General features: G+C 34.8%; 1 protein-coding gene across 1 annotated transcript; it reads right to left on the bottom strand.

Annotated features, from left to right (window-relative positions):
* Positions 1-9,331: 9,331 nt before the first annotated feature.
* LOC138329730 (procathepsin L-like) lies at positions 9,332-14,056 on the bottom strand. Its single transcript, XM_069277016.1, has 5 exons — positions 13,730-14,056; positions 13,056-13,230; positions 11,673-11,887; positions 11,004-11,235; positions 9,332-9,720 (listed from the first exon to the last, which is right to left on the bottom strand). The coding sequence occupies exons 1-5, from the start codon at positions 13,979-13,981 to the stop codon at positions 9,623-9,625; spliced, it is 972 nt and encodes a 323-aa protein (XP_069133117.1). The 5' UTR covers positions 13,982-14,056; the 3' UTR covers positions 9,332-9,622.
* Positions 14,057-17,255: the final 3,199 nt, after the last annotated feature.

Raw genomic sequence — 17,255 nt, 5'->3', positions numbered from 1 at the left:
GTAAATAGTTATTTTCTTTTCTATGGCCCGCTTGGGTATGCTCCTTATATTATACTCTTTTCTTTTCATTTCTATTATATTTATATACTGAGACAACACTATCTATATTTATTTATTCATTAATAATTAATTAGTTAAGTAAAACCGGATTTCTGGAGAGGACCTATATAGGCTTTGCCTGTTGTCCAATCCATTTAGCAATACATTAATATTATATATCTTTCTCTGTAATTCATGTATAACTTGTATTGATTAATAAAATATTTTGAAATGAAAACTTTGGTGTTTGGAAGTCCGGGGTCTTCCCGGGGAAATACATTACGATTTAGAATGGCCGAGATGAGTTTTACGATGTATTTTGATGAATTTGCGAGGGCCGAAGCGCGAGAGTTTGGTGTTTGTGGGGTTCGAGGCCTCCATGGGAAAACTATTACGATTTAGAATGGCTGAGATGAGTGTGGGGTCTCCCCCGTGGAAAATACTGAGATTAAGAATGGCTGAAATGAATTTTACGAAGCATTTTGTTGATTTTAAAGCATTCTTAACATGGTAATTATTCGATATTATGTTACCTGCATTTAGAAATGATAATTGTGAATGTCATAACGCAACCGTGCTTGAACTGAACATACTGGCTTCACACCATCGACAAATTGTTGGGTAAATCAAAATAATAATGAATTAAATGTCTCGCTATGACATATACAAATCTTTTAAGAGACATTTTTGAAATAGTAGAGTTCCCTTGATGGACATTTTCAGTCTAACCTTTTAAGAAATGTGCCGCGCAGCGGAAAATTTCTAAAATGAAGTACGAAAAATGTACAGTGTGATATTTTTTCTTTCAAATAAATGTATGAATTCTTAGAACATTTCAGTCTAAAAATGGGGGGGACAAAAAGACATGTTTGCCCCCTCCCCGCTTCCAACGCCTCTGTATTTTTTATTGACACCTCCATTTAAAATGTAGATGTGAAAGCAAAAGGAAATAAAATATTCCCGATCATACCGCTAGGAATATACATGGTATATTATATGACGTCCGCTGCGCATGTAAAGAAACTTTAATCAAGTTGATTTATACAGCAACAAAAATGGTTTTAAGAACTATTTCAACTTAGGATTTAATCTTGAAAATTATTTCAGTACTGTAATTACCGTATCTTGGCATGTACTTCCGTAATTTCTAAAGTATTCACCGTTTCGAATCTATAGTAATACACGCGGGTTACAGCACTACCATACCAAATATACTTATTTTAATATCATTGAGTATAGTTTTTAAAAGGTACCAACTATTATAGATTATTCATAATACCTATGTACAAGTAGTTTCATCCCAAATGCCTCGATAAATATACTAACTTTTCACCTCGACTTTACTTTGAACAGAGATTTAAATACATATATTATATATACTATTTAAATCTCTGCTATGAAGTAACAATTTATGTGGGTACTTTTTGCAATTTTATGATAAATGTTCATATATTTTACTATTTAAATCTCTGTATGATATACAAAAGGATCGACAATAAATGTACTATTTTTAGGATTTAGTATAATGTTAAAATTAGTAAATTTCAATATGCACTTATACTATATCAGAAATATCATTGATATATTTCTGCTTTGAATAATTCAGTTACCGTTATGCATAAAGTTTGAAATACAACAATATGGATATTTCTTTTTCTTTTTAAGCTGGTACGGTTACTCCAATATCTAAAACAGAACTAGCGACCGCCCACATTTCATTTTTCAAATTAAAAAATGTACCGTGTTAGCATCGTTATGGCAGAAGTTTGAATTGAAATAAAGCATGATAAAACGAGATCGATAATTTTGTTAAGTCGCAAAAGTTATTACTACACATATCAGACATGGCGATGGGAAACATTTGTGTCACTTATGTTGTTAGGTAAGATTCAACTGGCATATAAAACTAAAATCAAAACGTACACGTAAATCGTTTGTCTCTTAAAATACATAACGGTTTTGAAGCATGTGTGTTCCGAGATCTTTATAACTGACTTGTAAAGTAATCTATATGTAGTTGCACGATTGTACCGCAGATTGAACTTTGATCTACAATATTTCAATGTAAATTAGTCCATTCCAACGTATTTTTTCTCTCTCATTTTCATTTTGATGAATAACGGATGATGATGATGCTGAAAATGATGTTGATGATGATGATGATGCTGATGACTGTATACTATATATATGACTTACTTAACCCGAATGTATTATTAACTAAATCTCATAGCCAGACCCTAAACAGAAAGTTATCGTAAATAAACGCATCGCTTTGTGTCAGGAACACTTACGGATTTAGGGATTTCAGATTTTATTTCACTCTCGGACATATGCAAATGTAACAAGAAGTCACATATACATAATATAGACAGGCATGTATAAAGGACACATAGCATAACAGTGTATTACATTACAGTTAAACAAAAATTGCATATGTTTATCAAAACAGTTACATTACATATAATAAATCGGCCTATGATTTTATTAAACTAGGATTTCTTTGATAAACATTTGTTATATAATTTCTCTTGAAACAATGAATCTTTAACAGTAACGAATCCTAAATATAATTATAAAATAGTAGGCTCATCGTAACACTCTCGATGTATACTACTATATATCATTTTGTTATTTTCCCTAATATTTTGACTGTACGAACAATTTATGAAGTTATGGTAGATTTATATGCATTAATATACATTGACAATCAATCAATTATTCTATACTAAAATACGAAAAGGAAGAAGTTGAAAACGTTATCGGAATACTTAAATATTAGTCTGCATGTGGTGTTTTATAAACAAAAAATTATGATTTATAAATATCTATAATGTCAACGTGACATTAGTTTTTATACATGTATTTGACATCATAGTTTTTATGATTTATATGACAGTTTGTTGAATATATAAAACAATTTTGTAAAATGCGTAAATGGCTTTCCTTGAAATATCAAATACTCTTGTGTTCTTTTCGATAAGTTGTGGTACAAAATATATGTACCTCGACCAAATCTTAATCCAAGATGTTATATTTTCTTGATGACCCTATATACCCGATTGTCGATCTTAATACCGTAAGACAAAGGGAGTTAGCTCGTATATATTCTGTACCAAAAAAAGCAGCTCTTGCCCACGGTATATCGTGGACCGCGAAGGACTACCCTTATGACATGCCCACGATGTATGACGGATCGTCACGAAACACGGTGTCTCGAGTGAAATTAAGCCCACTATATATCGCGGCTCGTCACGTACCGCGATATCGCGTGGGCACTGTTGATGCCCACGCTATATGACGGATCGTCGTGGATCGTCATATCCGGTGGGCCGTGGGGTCCACTATGCCCACGCCCGTGACGGGCTAGTGGATTTTTAAAAATCCACGTGAGCTGTACTGTAGCTGTGCTTGACATTGTTTTGTTTGTTGTTTTCTGCTATTATTTTTGTTCTTCGTTTTATTTAGCTGACTCTCATAGCGCTTACGTAGATATTCAATCCTTAAACATTTTCATTCTGTCGGGTGAATCAAACATCAATTTGTATATTCATTATTGCATTTTGAATTCAATGTTATTTATTGGGTATCAGAAGTCAAAATAATTTTTTTTTTTCACAAACAATAAAACCATATTGATTATAGTTTTAATTCAGTGAAGTTGTTCATACACAATAATGTCGCACCCCTGTATTCCATGGTAGTAAGCATTTTATATGAAGAATATTAAATTAGCAACCAAATTTTAAGTATCTACCTGATGGCAAAATGTTCCCATTATACATGTGTTAAAACTGCAGAAATACAAACATATTGCTCCAGTATTTGTATTGTGGTAGCAGACGATAAAACGTATCCTCGATTGACACCGGAAAATTCCGTGGTACGTCAAATAAAATAAACGATGATTTCATGAAATTTCAGGATTATGCAGGTAAGTCATGCTATCTCCTGCTGTCATTGACTGTTACAAAATTTGATTTCAAAAGGAAAACGTAGATTTGTGTGACCAATATCGGTTGCAAATGCACTGTAAAATAACCCCCTCCCAACGCCGCTGGTCAGAATACGCCATGCCAATAATAGTCATCATTGATGGATAGCTTTGTTGAATGAACCCTTGCAAGACTAAAAAATCAAAAAAAAATGTTCGGGAGATTGGGCGTGCGCAGAAGTCACGGTAACTGATCGCGACCCAGTACAGGTTTTACGATGCATAATAATTTAAGATCAATGAAAGGAAGATAGTACCATGTGTTATGAAAATTTAAATTGATCGTTTATCGTAATGTAACATTATTAACATGTTCGACATATAACGAATCACTTGACTGTCCTCCCATACTTCCGTCCGACTATCCATCGAAAACAATAATAATATTCTGGTTTCGTTCTTTGAAATTGTATTCATGGTATCGTATTTTATTGAATCTATCTTTTGATTCTATTCTGTATCCTATTTTCTCGTGAACGTTGAAATAAATATATTCAGAAATTATTTCATGCGTTGTGTAAACCATGTTACATTGTATATATCCGCCATAAAATCTATTTAATCAGATGCATCTACAGTTCAAACCCCGATGAAATTAAATAATAGTGACATCGACGTTCATATTTTATTTTTTTAGACTACGTGAGAAAAGAACATGTATTTTAATGTCCATAGATTTTTAAAATTCATTGTTTTTCCAAATCAATACGCAACGTCAGGATTCTATTGTGATGCCACGATGACACGTTAATGTAAATGCACTTTTGGATTTCTTATTCATAGTGATATGCAAATATTACCCAATCAGAAAGTCGGATTAGGTTATGGTTTTGCGTACGGTGTGTAACCAATGAATTTTTCAGGTGTTTCAATGATTTATCATATTTCTTATTTATCAAGGTATACCAATTGTGAATCATATACATGTATATCATTTATATCCTAGATGTTCCGTTGGTGGTGGTTCTTCAGCCTGCCTACAGCGTGCTGACCGGAAGTACTATAACACTGAACTGTACCGTATCTGCTAATCCCTCACATACGTCTGTCCGATGGCTCAAAGTCGTCAACATCTCTGGAAAATACACCGGATCATCGGTTAGTTCACCATCTCTGACCATCAGTGGAGTCCAGCCGAGTGACCAGGGCCAGTATATCTGTACGGCCAGCAATGCCATAGGTACTGGACAGAGCTCTGTGACCACATTGTCAGTGGCAGAGTGTAAGTATAATTCTCAAACAATACACGTAATTAATATATGAAACATTATAATCAACAGTCGATTCTCCAGCAGTTGGGTTACCAAGTTTTGATAAATAATAATCAAAATCTAATGATCTGCTATTTCCTCTCAACCGGTTCTGATACTTCGACTACTATTTTCTATGCTGAATAAGATACTATTACAGGAAGGAAACTGTAAAAATATTTTGAGTAAATCATGTTTATATTTCAGGCTAACGAATGATATGATTTCTTTACACACAAATATGTTGACACTCGTTAGGGATAGAGAGAGAAAGGAAACCTTGATACAATCTGATTAGAATCATATCTTGATGCTAGGTTTACACTATGTTCCCGGCGGCCACGGCAGCCCCGTTTCAGGCCACCGTGGACAAAACGTGGTGACCGCGAGACAACGTTAGACAACGCAGAATTATAAAACTTCCAGACGGTCCGTGGTGTAACGGGTATCAAGCACGTTCCCCGGAATCTCACGGTGATTTCAAGTTTTGTGACGTTCTGTTGCGTTTTTTCCACGTTTTATCACGGTTGATGCAGAATGGCTGCACGTTTTGTGCCGTTTTGTCCAGGTTTGTCAAGGTTTTGACGGCAAGCCAAGGTGGATGATAGCCGTTTTGATGCGTTCTGTCAAGGCACATCACGGCTCGTAGCGGTTGAAAACCCGACGTGATACGGCGTGTTACGTCTTATTACGGTCTTACGTTGCAAGCAATATATGATAGAGTATCATTGCCTGGCCTGGTACATATTTGCTACTTTTTCGAATTATTTGTATTAATAAATAGAAATAGTCATTATCAAACACATTTAAACCATCAAATTATACCAAAGAGGCAGTTTAAGTGAGAACCATTACAGAAAAAAAATATTTGCGTAGAAACACTTCGTGTTAAGATTTTCTTTTCTTTTAACACATTTTGTAATTAAAACGTGTTTGAAATGACATGTTCGGCAATAGATATTGTTTCATTTCCTCCAAAAAAAGCCCGTCATCAGACTTTCATCCCTAGTTAGCCTTGGCGAACCGTGAAAAACGTAATCTGAGCTTGATCAAAACGTGTAAAACGTAACAGACCTCATCAGATCGTAACAGGCCTAGAGAGAACGTAGTGGTATCCTTGATAGACCGTGCTAAAGCCGTAGTGTGCCTTTAACCTCCGGGAACAGCACTTTCCCCTATATCCACGGTCCACCACGTAATCCGCAAAACTTCACAAGACCTAGCTCAACTTGAATACAGAAGAAATAATAGCCAAAATTCAACGGCCCGCCACGTTTCGGGCAAACGGGGCTACCGTGGTCGCCGGGAACATAGTGTAAACCTAGCATGAAATCCACGCCGTTCCGGATAAGCTATTATCCGATACAAACGTTGAAGTGACAGATAGCTGGTATACCAGAACGGCGTGGATATCCAGATATGATTTTAATCAGATTGAACAAAACAGACAACAAACATCTTACAACAAATGAATGTGTTTTCTGTTAGTTTTATATATCTGTATATGTATTTATTCGTTTTTTCTTTGTGTTGTCAATGTGATTGTGATGTGTTTGAGAGAAAGATTAACGCATATGTTTGTATGAGTGTATATATGGGGGTATACTGAGAGGCGTACATGTGTGTGCTGAGCAGATGAAGAGGATGTTTAGATATCTTATCTGCAGCATTATACTTGCCAAAGTATCACGAAAGAAGTTAAGTTATGTTTTCATTTCGTGCAACATTCGATGCAGTTCAATGTTTATCTTAGTATCTTATTACTTAGTATGTTTAGCAATTGCATTGGAAAGAATTCAATAAACGATCATATTACAAATAATGCTTTGGTTTATTAATGTTTATCTTTATACTTAAAAATATCAAAACAAAATATCGCAAACTCTAACAAATGAGATAAACATGAAAGCAGTATCTTTTCATTACATAGTGCAGTTTAAGTTTGCATGAATAATAGTCAAGAACAATGTTAGTTTAGTTTGGATTATTTCTTTTTATTTTCATTTAACAGTCAAAGTTGACCATAACAAAGAATGGTAGTGAAATTTGCTAAATAATGTACATGTTAAATAAATAATAATTATAAATGTGAGTGAAGCAGTGTCTCAACAACTTAAATATTCAAAATAGACTCATTTTGTTTTATTCGATGGCAATTATAGAGAATGTTTTGAAAGTTAAAGAATCTACAACAAAAACCTATATGATACAGATAAACTTGCATTTTGGTTTTATTCACAATACTTTTCATTTTTACTTTCATTAGTTATGTGATACATTGGTTTTGAAGTCAACAACCCATCTCTAACCGTCATAAGCACAGTGATCGCTGACTCTGGTAAAAACACATGTACACACTCGCTTCACCACTAACGCTACAGGAACTGGACAAAGTACTACAACGCTCACTATATCAAGAGGTTTATTCATAATACCTTAAGTTATTGCAGTCTTGTTTATAAGGAGGTCAATCACTTATTGAGAAAAAAAAGGTTCTTGTCAATGCGCTCCTGAAAACAAGATGAAGTCTGAAATATGAAAAATATTCCCAAGTTATTCTATAGTTTACTTCTTAAACCTAATGTCAAAAGATTTTAAATTGAGTGTCGAATCGATTAGTTCATTATAGATAAATATTTAGCAGGTTTCATAAAACAAAAATATTTTTATGTGATTATTCACACTTGCATTTCACTAAACACCTAAAACAATCACGGAGACGACGATCAGGATATAAGTAAACCTATCTTCCACTACCAAGACAAATGCATTATTTTATTTAGTATAATTAGAGAACAAAAATAACAAAAAATATTTGTTTAAGTATAGGTTATGAATAAACATAATATGAAGAAGAAGGAGAAGAAAAAAGAAAGAAAGTTATGTATAAATTATTTAAAATGTAAGGGAATACACAAAAGAATCCAATTAATTTGAACTGAAATAAATTGTACTTTCAATTACTGAATGATTTGAAGTAGATCAGAATGTGTCCTGATGCATTTGTTATCTATACCCTTGGTCATATTCAAATTTTGATAACTGGAAGATATTTTGTCCATTCCTACAAGAGTGCAAAATACAAAAGTAGATTCATGGGGTAGTTGATACAACATCAAATCGTTTTATCCAAGATATAAATGCACTTTTCATTTCCATAATACATGTAATTTGAATGTAGCCAAATTATTACAATAATGTATTTACGTGACTCGTATACGTACCTACAAATAGTTTAGTATATCGATGGATTCTAGCTTAAATCACACATCCTCATACAACGAATTGCAAATGCCTGTACATGTACATGCTAACATTAAGCAAACAATCTGAATATATATTTCTCTTGTCTGTTTCTTTTACCAGCTGTTTCTCATTAACTTATTTTTTTAACAAGTTTTGATTTTAGTTAAACAATGTCATATCGACTAATCATATACATTTACACTTTCAGAAGTACGGTGTCGACCATACCTACCCTTGATAATGTGCACCGGTGGCAAATGAAAACCATGATTCTAAATATCTACGCCGATAGACCGTCAACATCCACGGTTATTCGTTAAATTGCTTTATTGTGGTATTATGTTTATGAATAGCAATGGATTCAAATTAAAAGTCTGTATAAATTATATCTATACTATCTGTATATTAACGTTTTTTATTGTATCTGTCTCTGTCTGAACACAGTCTATTATTTTTTCATTTAGATATACATATCCACAATGAAATCACGTGTCCTCACATAAATTATATTTATTATTGTATATGCGTCTTGATTTATTCTGTATTCAATATAAACAAACAAAAAAGTCAGGGGAAAGCAGTCGACTCAAAAAAATCCCCATGTGCTACCATAAGATAAAACACTACCATCTTTTCTCTTTCTCCATTATTTTACTTGAGGGTATATCTATGCAGGAAATGGTTATAGTATTACCTTTATTGGACTTCAGATAACCTGTCCATATGGCTTCTTTTTTGTAGCTTTCATTTAAATAATTAATTAGTTTGATTAACGATATTTAAAAAGATGACAAACACGCCACAATTTAACGCCTTTGGTAACCTTTATTTAATATGTAACGATGGCTGAATAGGTAAATAGTACCACGATCTAGAAGTATAGATATTACCAGCTTTGTTGTATATCACAGCAATGACAACTAATCAAATATAATGGAATCAAAATCAGATCCAGACATATTTACCATTTAATACTAAATATGCTCTCACATTAAGAATAGGAAATTTTTAACGTCGTCTCTAAAGAAAAACATAACATACTTTTCCCATGCGGTTGCGATCATGAAACTTTCCGACAGTATTCACCAACTACAATTTATCCTAGAGTTGGGAAGGAGGCGGCACTTGCAATACCACACTGGTTGTTTTTGTTTCTACTCATCAGAATATAGCCATTCATACCCCAGTTTACACCTGAAAATATGATAACATAAAATAAACATTCTGTAGCTTAAATCTACAGTAGTAGTATTTTGACAGCAAAAACAATTTTTTCCACAGATTTTTTGTGGATCATTTTGTCTTTTTGGTTTACCATATGCATTCATGTCTGAATCCTTTGAAACAATAAAGCCATTACATTTACGATATTTATTTATCACATAATCCGCCTGATTTTCATTGGCTGGAAATTTATTGTGACGTCAGACAGAAACAATAAAATAACGTCAAGAAAAATGACGTGACGTCAGGATTACGAGGACGGCGGAACAAAATGGCGGCCTTTGCTGGATTTTCGGAATACATTTTAATGTGAAATTCTTTGTTGTGTAGGTATTTGTAGTTATGTGATAAAAAGTATCTTAAATTTGTGTTCATTTCATATGAGACTTTATGAAACTCATCTCGAAGTTTTAACTTTTGCTCGCCAAGGCTCGCAAAACTAAAACCTTTTTAGATTCGTTTCATAAAATCTCATATGAAATGAACACTCATGTAGGATCCTATATGTGTTGTTATTTTCCTTGTACTTTTTGAATGAGTATCAATAAACTTTTTTTAAGAAGTGATTTTATTAATAGTAGTACACAGATTGTCAGTGACCTAATAAGGAAAACATATTGGGACTAAATTAAACTTGTATCGTGTGAGGCGAAGCCGAGCCTGATACATGTTCATTTTAGACCCAATACTGTTTTCCGTATTAGGTCACTAACAAACTGTGTAACGAATTTATCCCGTCGTACAAATGCATGTGTAACTGCAAAATGCTTTATGTATGGAAACCAAAATGACTCAAAACGTAAGAAATGTTCACCTCATAATCATTGAATAACTCAAATACGTTGTCATGGTTAATTTCTGTTAAAGTATCCTAAATAAGTATTGACGATTTCGTTTTGCTTTTGAGAGTGGTCATCAGCGTTATTATTCACAGGTTTTGTTACCATCTAATATGATCTTTGATATCACGTGACGTCATTTTAACCAATAGAAATATGACTGTTGTCTGAGGCGGGATAAATTGTAGATATCATTCCTATCTAAATGCCCGGGTTTTTTTTGTTTGTTTTTTTTTTCGGTTTTTTTTTTTCTTTTTTATTTATTTCTTACTGTTTAACCAGTGTTTGACGCATTGCGCTAAACTCTGTACATTGCAAACAAGGTTGAAAACTGCCTTCGCGGGAAAAATTCAAATGAGAAAGAATCCACTATGACTTTAACAATATCTCACGTTTGGACAGATTTTAACTTACCCCAACTGTTTTTAACAATCCAGAATTCATTTCCCTGTTCAACTCCATAACCTACGATCTGTACCACGTGATCTAACTGAACCGAACTGCAGTCCTTCTCATTATATATGCCACTTTTGTACAGCTGAAAGGAGGTGTGGCTAGCGTCGATCACGGCCATGATTGGCTGATCAAGCAGGTGCTGCTGAAGAAGGTCCTCCCTTCCGTTTGGAATAGTTACGCCCCCTTGTACCTACAAGATAAAAAATGAAGTTAAATGTCAAAATAAAATTTGATTTGTCGAATCAGATTGGCCATTTATATACAATTTTATTTCATTTCAATTACATGTGTTTTGAACATTGACATTTGTTTAAGTTTTTTTTTAATTTCATTTAATCAATTTTGCTTGCAATACATATTCATTTATAACTTTTAATATTCCATATTTATGTTGTTTAAGGATAAGAATAAGAAATGATTCCAAATTCAGTCGCATTCTACGATCGTGTAACGAGAGCAGCAGGTACAATATTTTCATGATATTAGATCATAACATATTAAAGCATATGGGAAAATCCTTTCGAGCATTATTGCAATTATAATTTGATTTCGTAAACATGACAAAAACGTTCAATTATAGAACCACCTTTTCACAAAGTTAGATAACTCAGAAATAAAAATACAGACTTGTACGACTGCCTGACAGGAGTCGTTCCGACACCGAGATGGTCCTGTCCGGTTTGGATAGGTGGTCTGGGAGCATATTCCTCCTATCTTATGGAGGCAGCTGAAGACGTCACTCAGAAGATGGCCGCCATGTCCTCCACAACAATCAGAAACTTCTTGCTCACTCAAACTGAGCAGACGACCAGTCTTAATCGCTTCAGACGACACCACACACTCTGAAACATCAAGTACATTGTAACTATACTAATGGGAAAGAATGAAGGGCGAAAATTAACAAAAGAATATTCGCCTCACTCGATAATTATATGAACATGTATTTAAGGTATATTAAAAAGAAGGGGAAGAAGAGCCAAATCCGCATTTATATCTTAACAGAACACAATTGCAAGCTTGATAAAAAAGCAAGGACCGAAACATCCCCTACATTGTTTAAAATCAATTTAACTTGTGATTTCAAAAAAATTATCCCAAAATGTGTGTTCTTCAGGATGCTGTTATGGACCTTCTTCTATGTATGGACAACATTATTCAGAGTCTTCAACATCATATTTGGTTCTTTTTGAAGCAAGAATATGGTTCCAATATGTTTTAAAACCAAAACTGTATAGTACTTGCATGGATTATTATTCTGCTGTTTCAGCATAGATTTATGAGATTTATCACTACAATGTACAGTAGAAGTAATTGAGTGCTTATTTCGATGGGATGGGGAGATCTCGAAGACAGACGTCAGCCATGCATATGATAGGACGGAAGTCAGGGATGTAAAGAAGGAAATGAAGACTTAACCCTTGGAGTATCGAGGATGTGGTAGGACCAGGGAATTATCGTTGGGTAAGACATTCTCGATACTCCAGGGGTTACTATTACTGGCGTTATATCCATCCCTGGACTATCTCATAGTAAAACTGAAAGTAGTTCAGAAGAATAAATTTGACCAATCACAGACCTGCAAAGACTTCCTTTGAAGGCTACAGAGAGAGCGACAGAGTACCGTTATACGATTCTTTTGGTGAACATCAAAAGGTTACTAGTAAATTTCATGTTCTGTTTTGCTGTCTCCAGTTCTAATATGAGATAGTCCAAGAGTTGATATATACGACAGTAATTGTAACGACCGGGGTATCGAGGATGTTGTGTAGAAAATAGTGATGCTTTCATGGTTGCTGTGCAACCACGATTATGATTGATTAGTTGAATTATTGTTACAAAGATTTCCACAAATAGATTACCCATGAAATAATCACGAAGCTCGAATTCGCACCAAATGCATTAAATATATTTTTTCTGTAAAAGTAGGCTAATAATGCCATTATCGGTATATACATAAACAAATTGACAGAACATATCGTCAAATGTTCTCTTTCACATTAAAATACATACCTGTAGCAACTATTGATAAAGAACTGCCCATTTGACCTTGGTTGGAGACAGGGGCGATAACACCATGCGTCCTCCAGTCGAATGAGGTTGGTACAAAAACCAGAGAGTTGTCGTGAACGATATTTTCTTGTGCTGATGTTGAAATAGGTCCCTCTAACCTGTAGTCCCTCGGAAGCTTTATATAAAGTATAAATTTCTGTGTTACATTGTACATGCATTTTCGTGTAATGCCTACATAGCGGCTGCGTTTCTCTGGAAGGTTTGGGGAAAGATCCGGTTGCGGAAAATACTGGAAGGTTTGGGGAACTAGGCAAACTGTAATGCATTCTTTAGGGTGCATATACCTATTATCCTCTATACATTTATTGTTCGAATACAGTGGTTAGAAATACCTCTATATATTGACCTCAGAACTAGCAGGGGTTGAAAATTAATCAAAATATATTCATATATGTTCTAGAGTATGTTAAATATTTATAATAGAGTGTGGGGCAGCATAACTGATTTTCATGCCAGGTTTGTGTAATGGTCTTTGTAATGTAAGGTCATCATATATAGATTTATCTTGGAAGCAATCGAAACGAGATGGATTGAGGATTTATTTTTGAATGAAAATTGCAATGATTGTAATGCATGTATGTGCAATTGACTTTAAGAATTGTATGTCTAGTTACCATGTCAGCTCTTGAATTCAACTCCAAAGTGAAGGACAAATTGTCTGGTCTATTGCCATGGTGACGGACGTAGTAAAATGACCTCTCCCACGCGTGCCTTCGTTCGGTTTCCTCTGATTGGCTGTTGTATACTTTGCCGTACCGCTGTTTCCACTCTTGCCATTCTCGTTCAAGGTCTATGTAATGCGCTGCAACTATCGTGATGGCGAATATTAATATTACTATACTGAATTTGTGTGATGTAACCGCCATCCTATTAATATTAGACTTCGGAGGTCGTCCTTGTCGCTATTAGATGTTTGTAAATAAATCTTGTGATGACCTGAACACGAGGTGTCATATGAGAGATGAGATAACTAGTCTAACATATTTAATCTTTGAAAAGCGATAAGTTGTGTACGTGATTTTATTACCGTAAGTACCCCGATAAACTGTCATTTCTGCTGTGATGTCGCCATGCAAATCGAGTTTTGTTTCGGTTCCAAATGAGTGTCAATATTCAACATGAGAAATTCAACACTAGTGTATACACAAAAACGCAAAAACCTAATTTTGGGAGGAAGATCTCCTTGGTCTGTCTAATATAGCCAACTGCTTTATCATAAATCAACAACTATATGAACGGTGTCCTTCAGTGTTCTACAATGTCTGTTTAGGGGATAGAATGCCATTTTTCATGGATCTACTGGAGATTAGATCGTGAAAATAATCAAATAAAAACAGACCTTCCATCAACATCATTCTAGAATAAATGTTCCTAAAAATTGCTAATATCCCCAATAGTTCGGCAATGTTCCTAAAAATAACATATATCCAGATCCCCGACTGTTCCTAAAATCACTAATGTCCTCGACTGTTCCTTAAAATATATAGTTGTTGACTGGGGTTGAGGGCTACAGATGATTTGTTGGACCCGAAGACAAACTGTTACCCGAGGCCGAAGGCCGAGGACAACAGTTTGTATGAGGGTCCAACAAATCATCTGTTGCCCGAAAAACCAGTCGATAACTGTTTTGTTATACCGTATTGTTACGTCACTCCGGTCCAACAGCACGTTTTAACAGTTGATTTTATTTTTAAAAGTTCTTTGGACCGCTCGACGGAACAGTTCATTTATTGGCATTTTTTGTCTATAGAGTTTATATAGGAACTATTTAATAGAGGTATAACAATAGCTAATGTCCCCAATATTGTTCGGCATTGTTCCCAAAAATCGCTTATAAATGTCCCCGAATGTTCCTAAAATCGCTAATGTCCTTGATTGAAAATCGCTTACATGTATGTGCTCAAATATTCGGCAATGTTCTAAAATTTGCCAATTACCCTGAATGATAGGTAATGTCCCTAACACGATAATTCAATGATCCTGAATGATCGGCAATATCCCTAAAAATTGCTAATGTCCCATTGTCCCTGAATAATAATTAATTCAATGACCCTGAATGTTCGGCAATATCCATAACAAGAGGCCCAAGAGGCCTTGACGGTCACCTGTGTGCTGCTACAGAAAAGCATTGCAAAGTTGGTTCAAATCTGTAAAAAGCATTTACGAATTAGAATAAATCTTTAAGTTGAACCTTTTAGAATTTTTATTTTTTGTTTTTCATTTTGATAGTGTATTATGTTACCAAACCTTATGCTTAAATTCCAACAAAACCAAACAAGAAGTCAGTCAGTGTCAGTGATTTAATAAATTTCACTTTTTAATCTAAGAAGATTATTTGGTTCCATCAAATCTGTGATATTCAGAATAAGATTTTTGAAGTTATAGCCTATTTGACCCCTTCTGGCCCCGCCCCTCTGGCCCATGGGGGTCGGCCAGGCCAGGACATATATGGATATGGTGTTAAAATGCTATTTCAGGCTAATAATTCTAACCCAGTTTGACTAATTTCCTATGAAAACAAAGCAAATAATGTTCATAAATGTGTTTTTCCTATATAAACTATAGTAAATATGACGCCCTACCCAGGGGAAAATCTGAGATCCCAGGGCGATGAAATTCACAATTTTTGTAAAGGGCCTTAAGACCTTCCAATCTATGAAGAGTATCAGGTTCCATCAAATCTGTGAATTCAGAAGATGATTTTTGAAATTTTAGCCTATTTGACCCTTTTTTGGCCCCGCCCCTAAGGCCCCTGGGGGTCGGCCATGACCAATATGGATATGACGATAAAATGCTATCTCCGGCTAATTCTAACCTAGTTTGACTAATTTCCTACGAAAAACAAGCAAAAAACATTCATATATGTGTTTTTCCTATATAAACTGTAGTTAACTTGACCAACTCCCCAGGGGGAAACATGAGACCCCAGGGTCATATAACTCACAATTTTTGTAAAGGACTTTAAGACCTTTCCATCTATGAAGAGTATTTGATTCTACCAGTTCCAGAATTTTAGAAGAAGATTTTTGAAGTTTTAGCCTATTTGACCCCTTTTGGCCCCGCCCCTAAGGCCCCTGTGAGTCAGTCATGGAAAATTTGTTAATAGAATTCAATGGCCATTTCATAGGGATAATTCTGACAACATTTGACTAATTTTCTATTATAAATGACCAAGTAATGCTCCAAAATGTGTTTTCACTATATAAACTATAGTAAACTTAACCCCCTCCCCAGGGGGAAACCTGAGACCCCAGGGTCATATAATTCACAATTTTTGTAGAGGGACTTGAGACCTTTCTATCTATGAAGAGTATTTTATTCTACCACATCTGTGAGTGGAGAAGATTTTTGAAATTTTAATCAATTTTACCCCTTTTGGCCCCTCCCACAGCCCCCTGGGGGGTGGGGGTCATATAATTCACAATTTTGATCAGCCTTATACCTTAGAAGGTTTGTGCAAAATTTCATTGAAATTCCTTCAGCGGTTTTTGAGAAGAAGTCGAAAATGTAAATTGTTTACGAACACAGGACGGATGACGCACGACGCACGACGCACGACGACGGACAAAAGGCGATTAGAATAGGTCACTTGAGACTTCGTCTCAGGTGACCTAAAAATGCTAATGTCCCTGAATGATAGGTTATGTCCCTACGATAATCCAATGACCCTGTATGTTCGGCAATATATCTCTAAAAATTGCTAATGTCCCTGAATAATAAGTTATGTACCTAAATGACCCCGAATGTTCGGCAATGGTTGTGGAAGATCACTAATATTCCCGAATGTTCCTAAGCGTTGCTAATGTCTCCGATTATTAGGAAATGTTCCTCAAAGTTCAGTAATGTCCCTGAATGATTGTTAATCTCCCTTATGTAGGGTACTTTGATGTTTGTGAAAGATCGCTTATGTTCCTGAATGGTGGCTAATAAACCGCAATAATCGCTAATGATAAATAATACTGCTCTTCTTAGCATGGAATTTGCTTGTGATCCCTAATGACGTGATGTGATATGGCTAGTTATGATCCTAAGGTTTAACGAGTACAATGTACCATATATTTTTGGTAATTTTCTTGGGGGATGATATTTTCGTTATTTTGAAGGATATACTGGGTTTTTCTCTCTCGAAAATTTCATCCG

Source organism: Argopecten irradians, chromosome 8 (genome assembly GCF_041381155.1).
Source record: "Argopecten irradians isolate NY chromosome 8, Ai_NY, whole genome shotgun sequence".
NCBI classification, from domain to species: Eukaryota; Metazoa; Mollusca; class Bivalvia; order Pectinida; family Pectinidae; genus Argopecten; species Argopecten irradians.
Note: the sequence above shows the minus strand (reverse complement) of the source record. Positions and strands in the feature narration are given on the sequence as shown.

Bases quoted from the DNA above. Each gene is read 5' to 3' on its own strand.
- LOC138329730 (XM_069277016.1), bottom strand. From the start codon at position 13,981: ATGGCGGTTACATCACACAAATTCAGTATAGTAATATTAATATTCGCC. The intron at 11,236-11,672 runs GTCTGTATTTTT...TTTATCTTGTAG, and splicing joins CCTGTCAGGCAGTCGTACAA to GTACAAGGGGGCGTAACTAT. The intron at 9,721-11,003 runs GTAAGTTAAAAT...TCATATTTTCAG, and splicing joins GATTGTTAAAAACAGTTGGG to GTGTAAACTGGGGTATGAAT.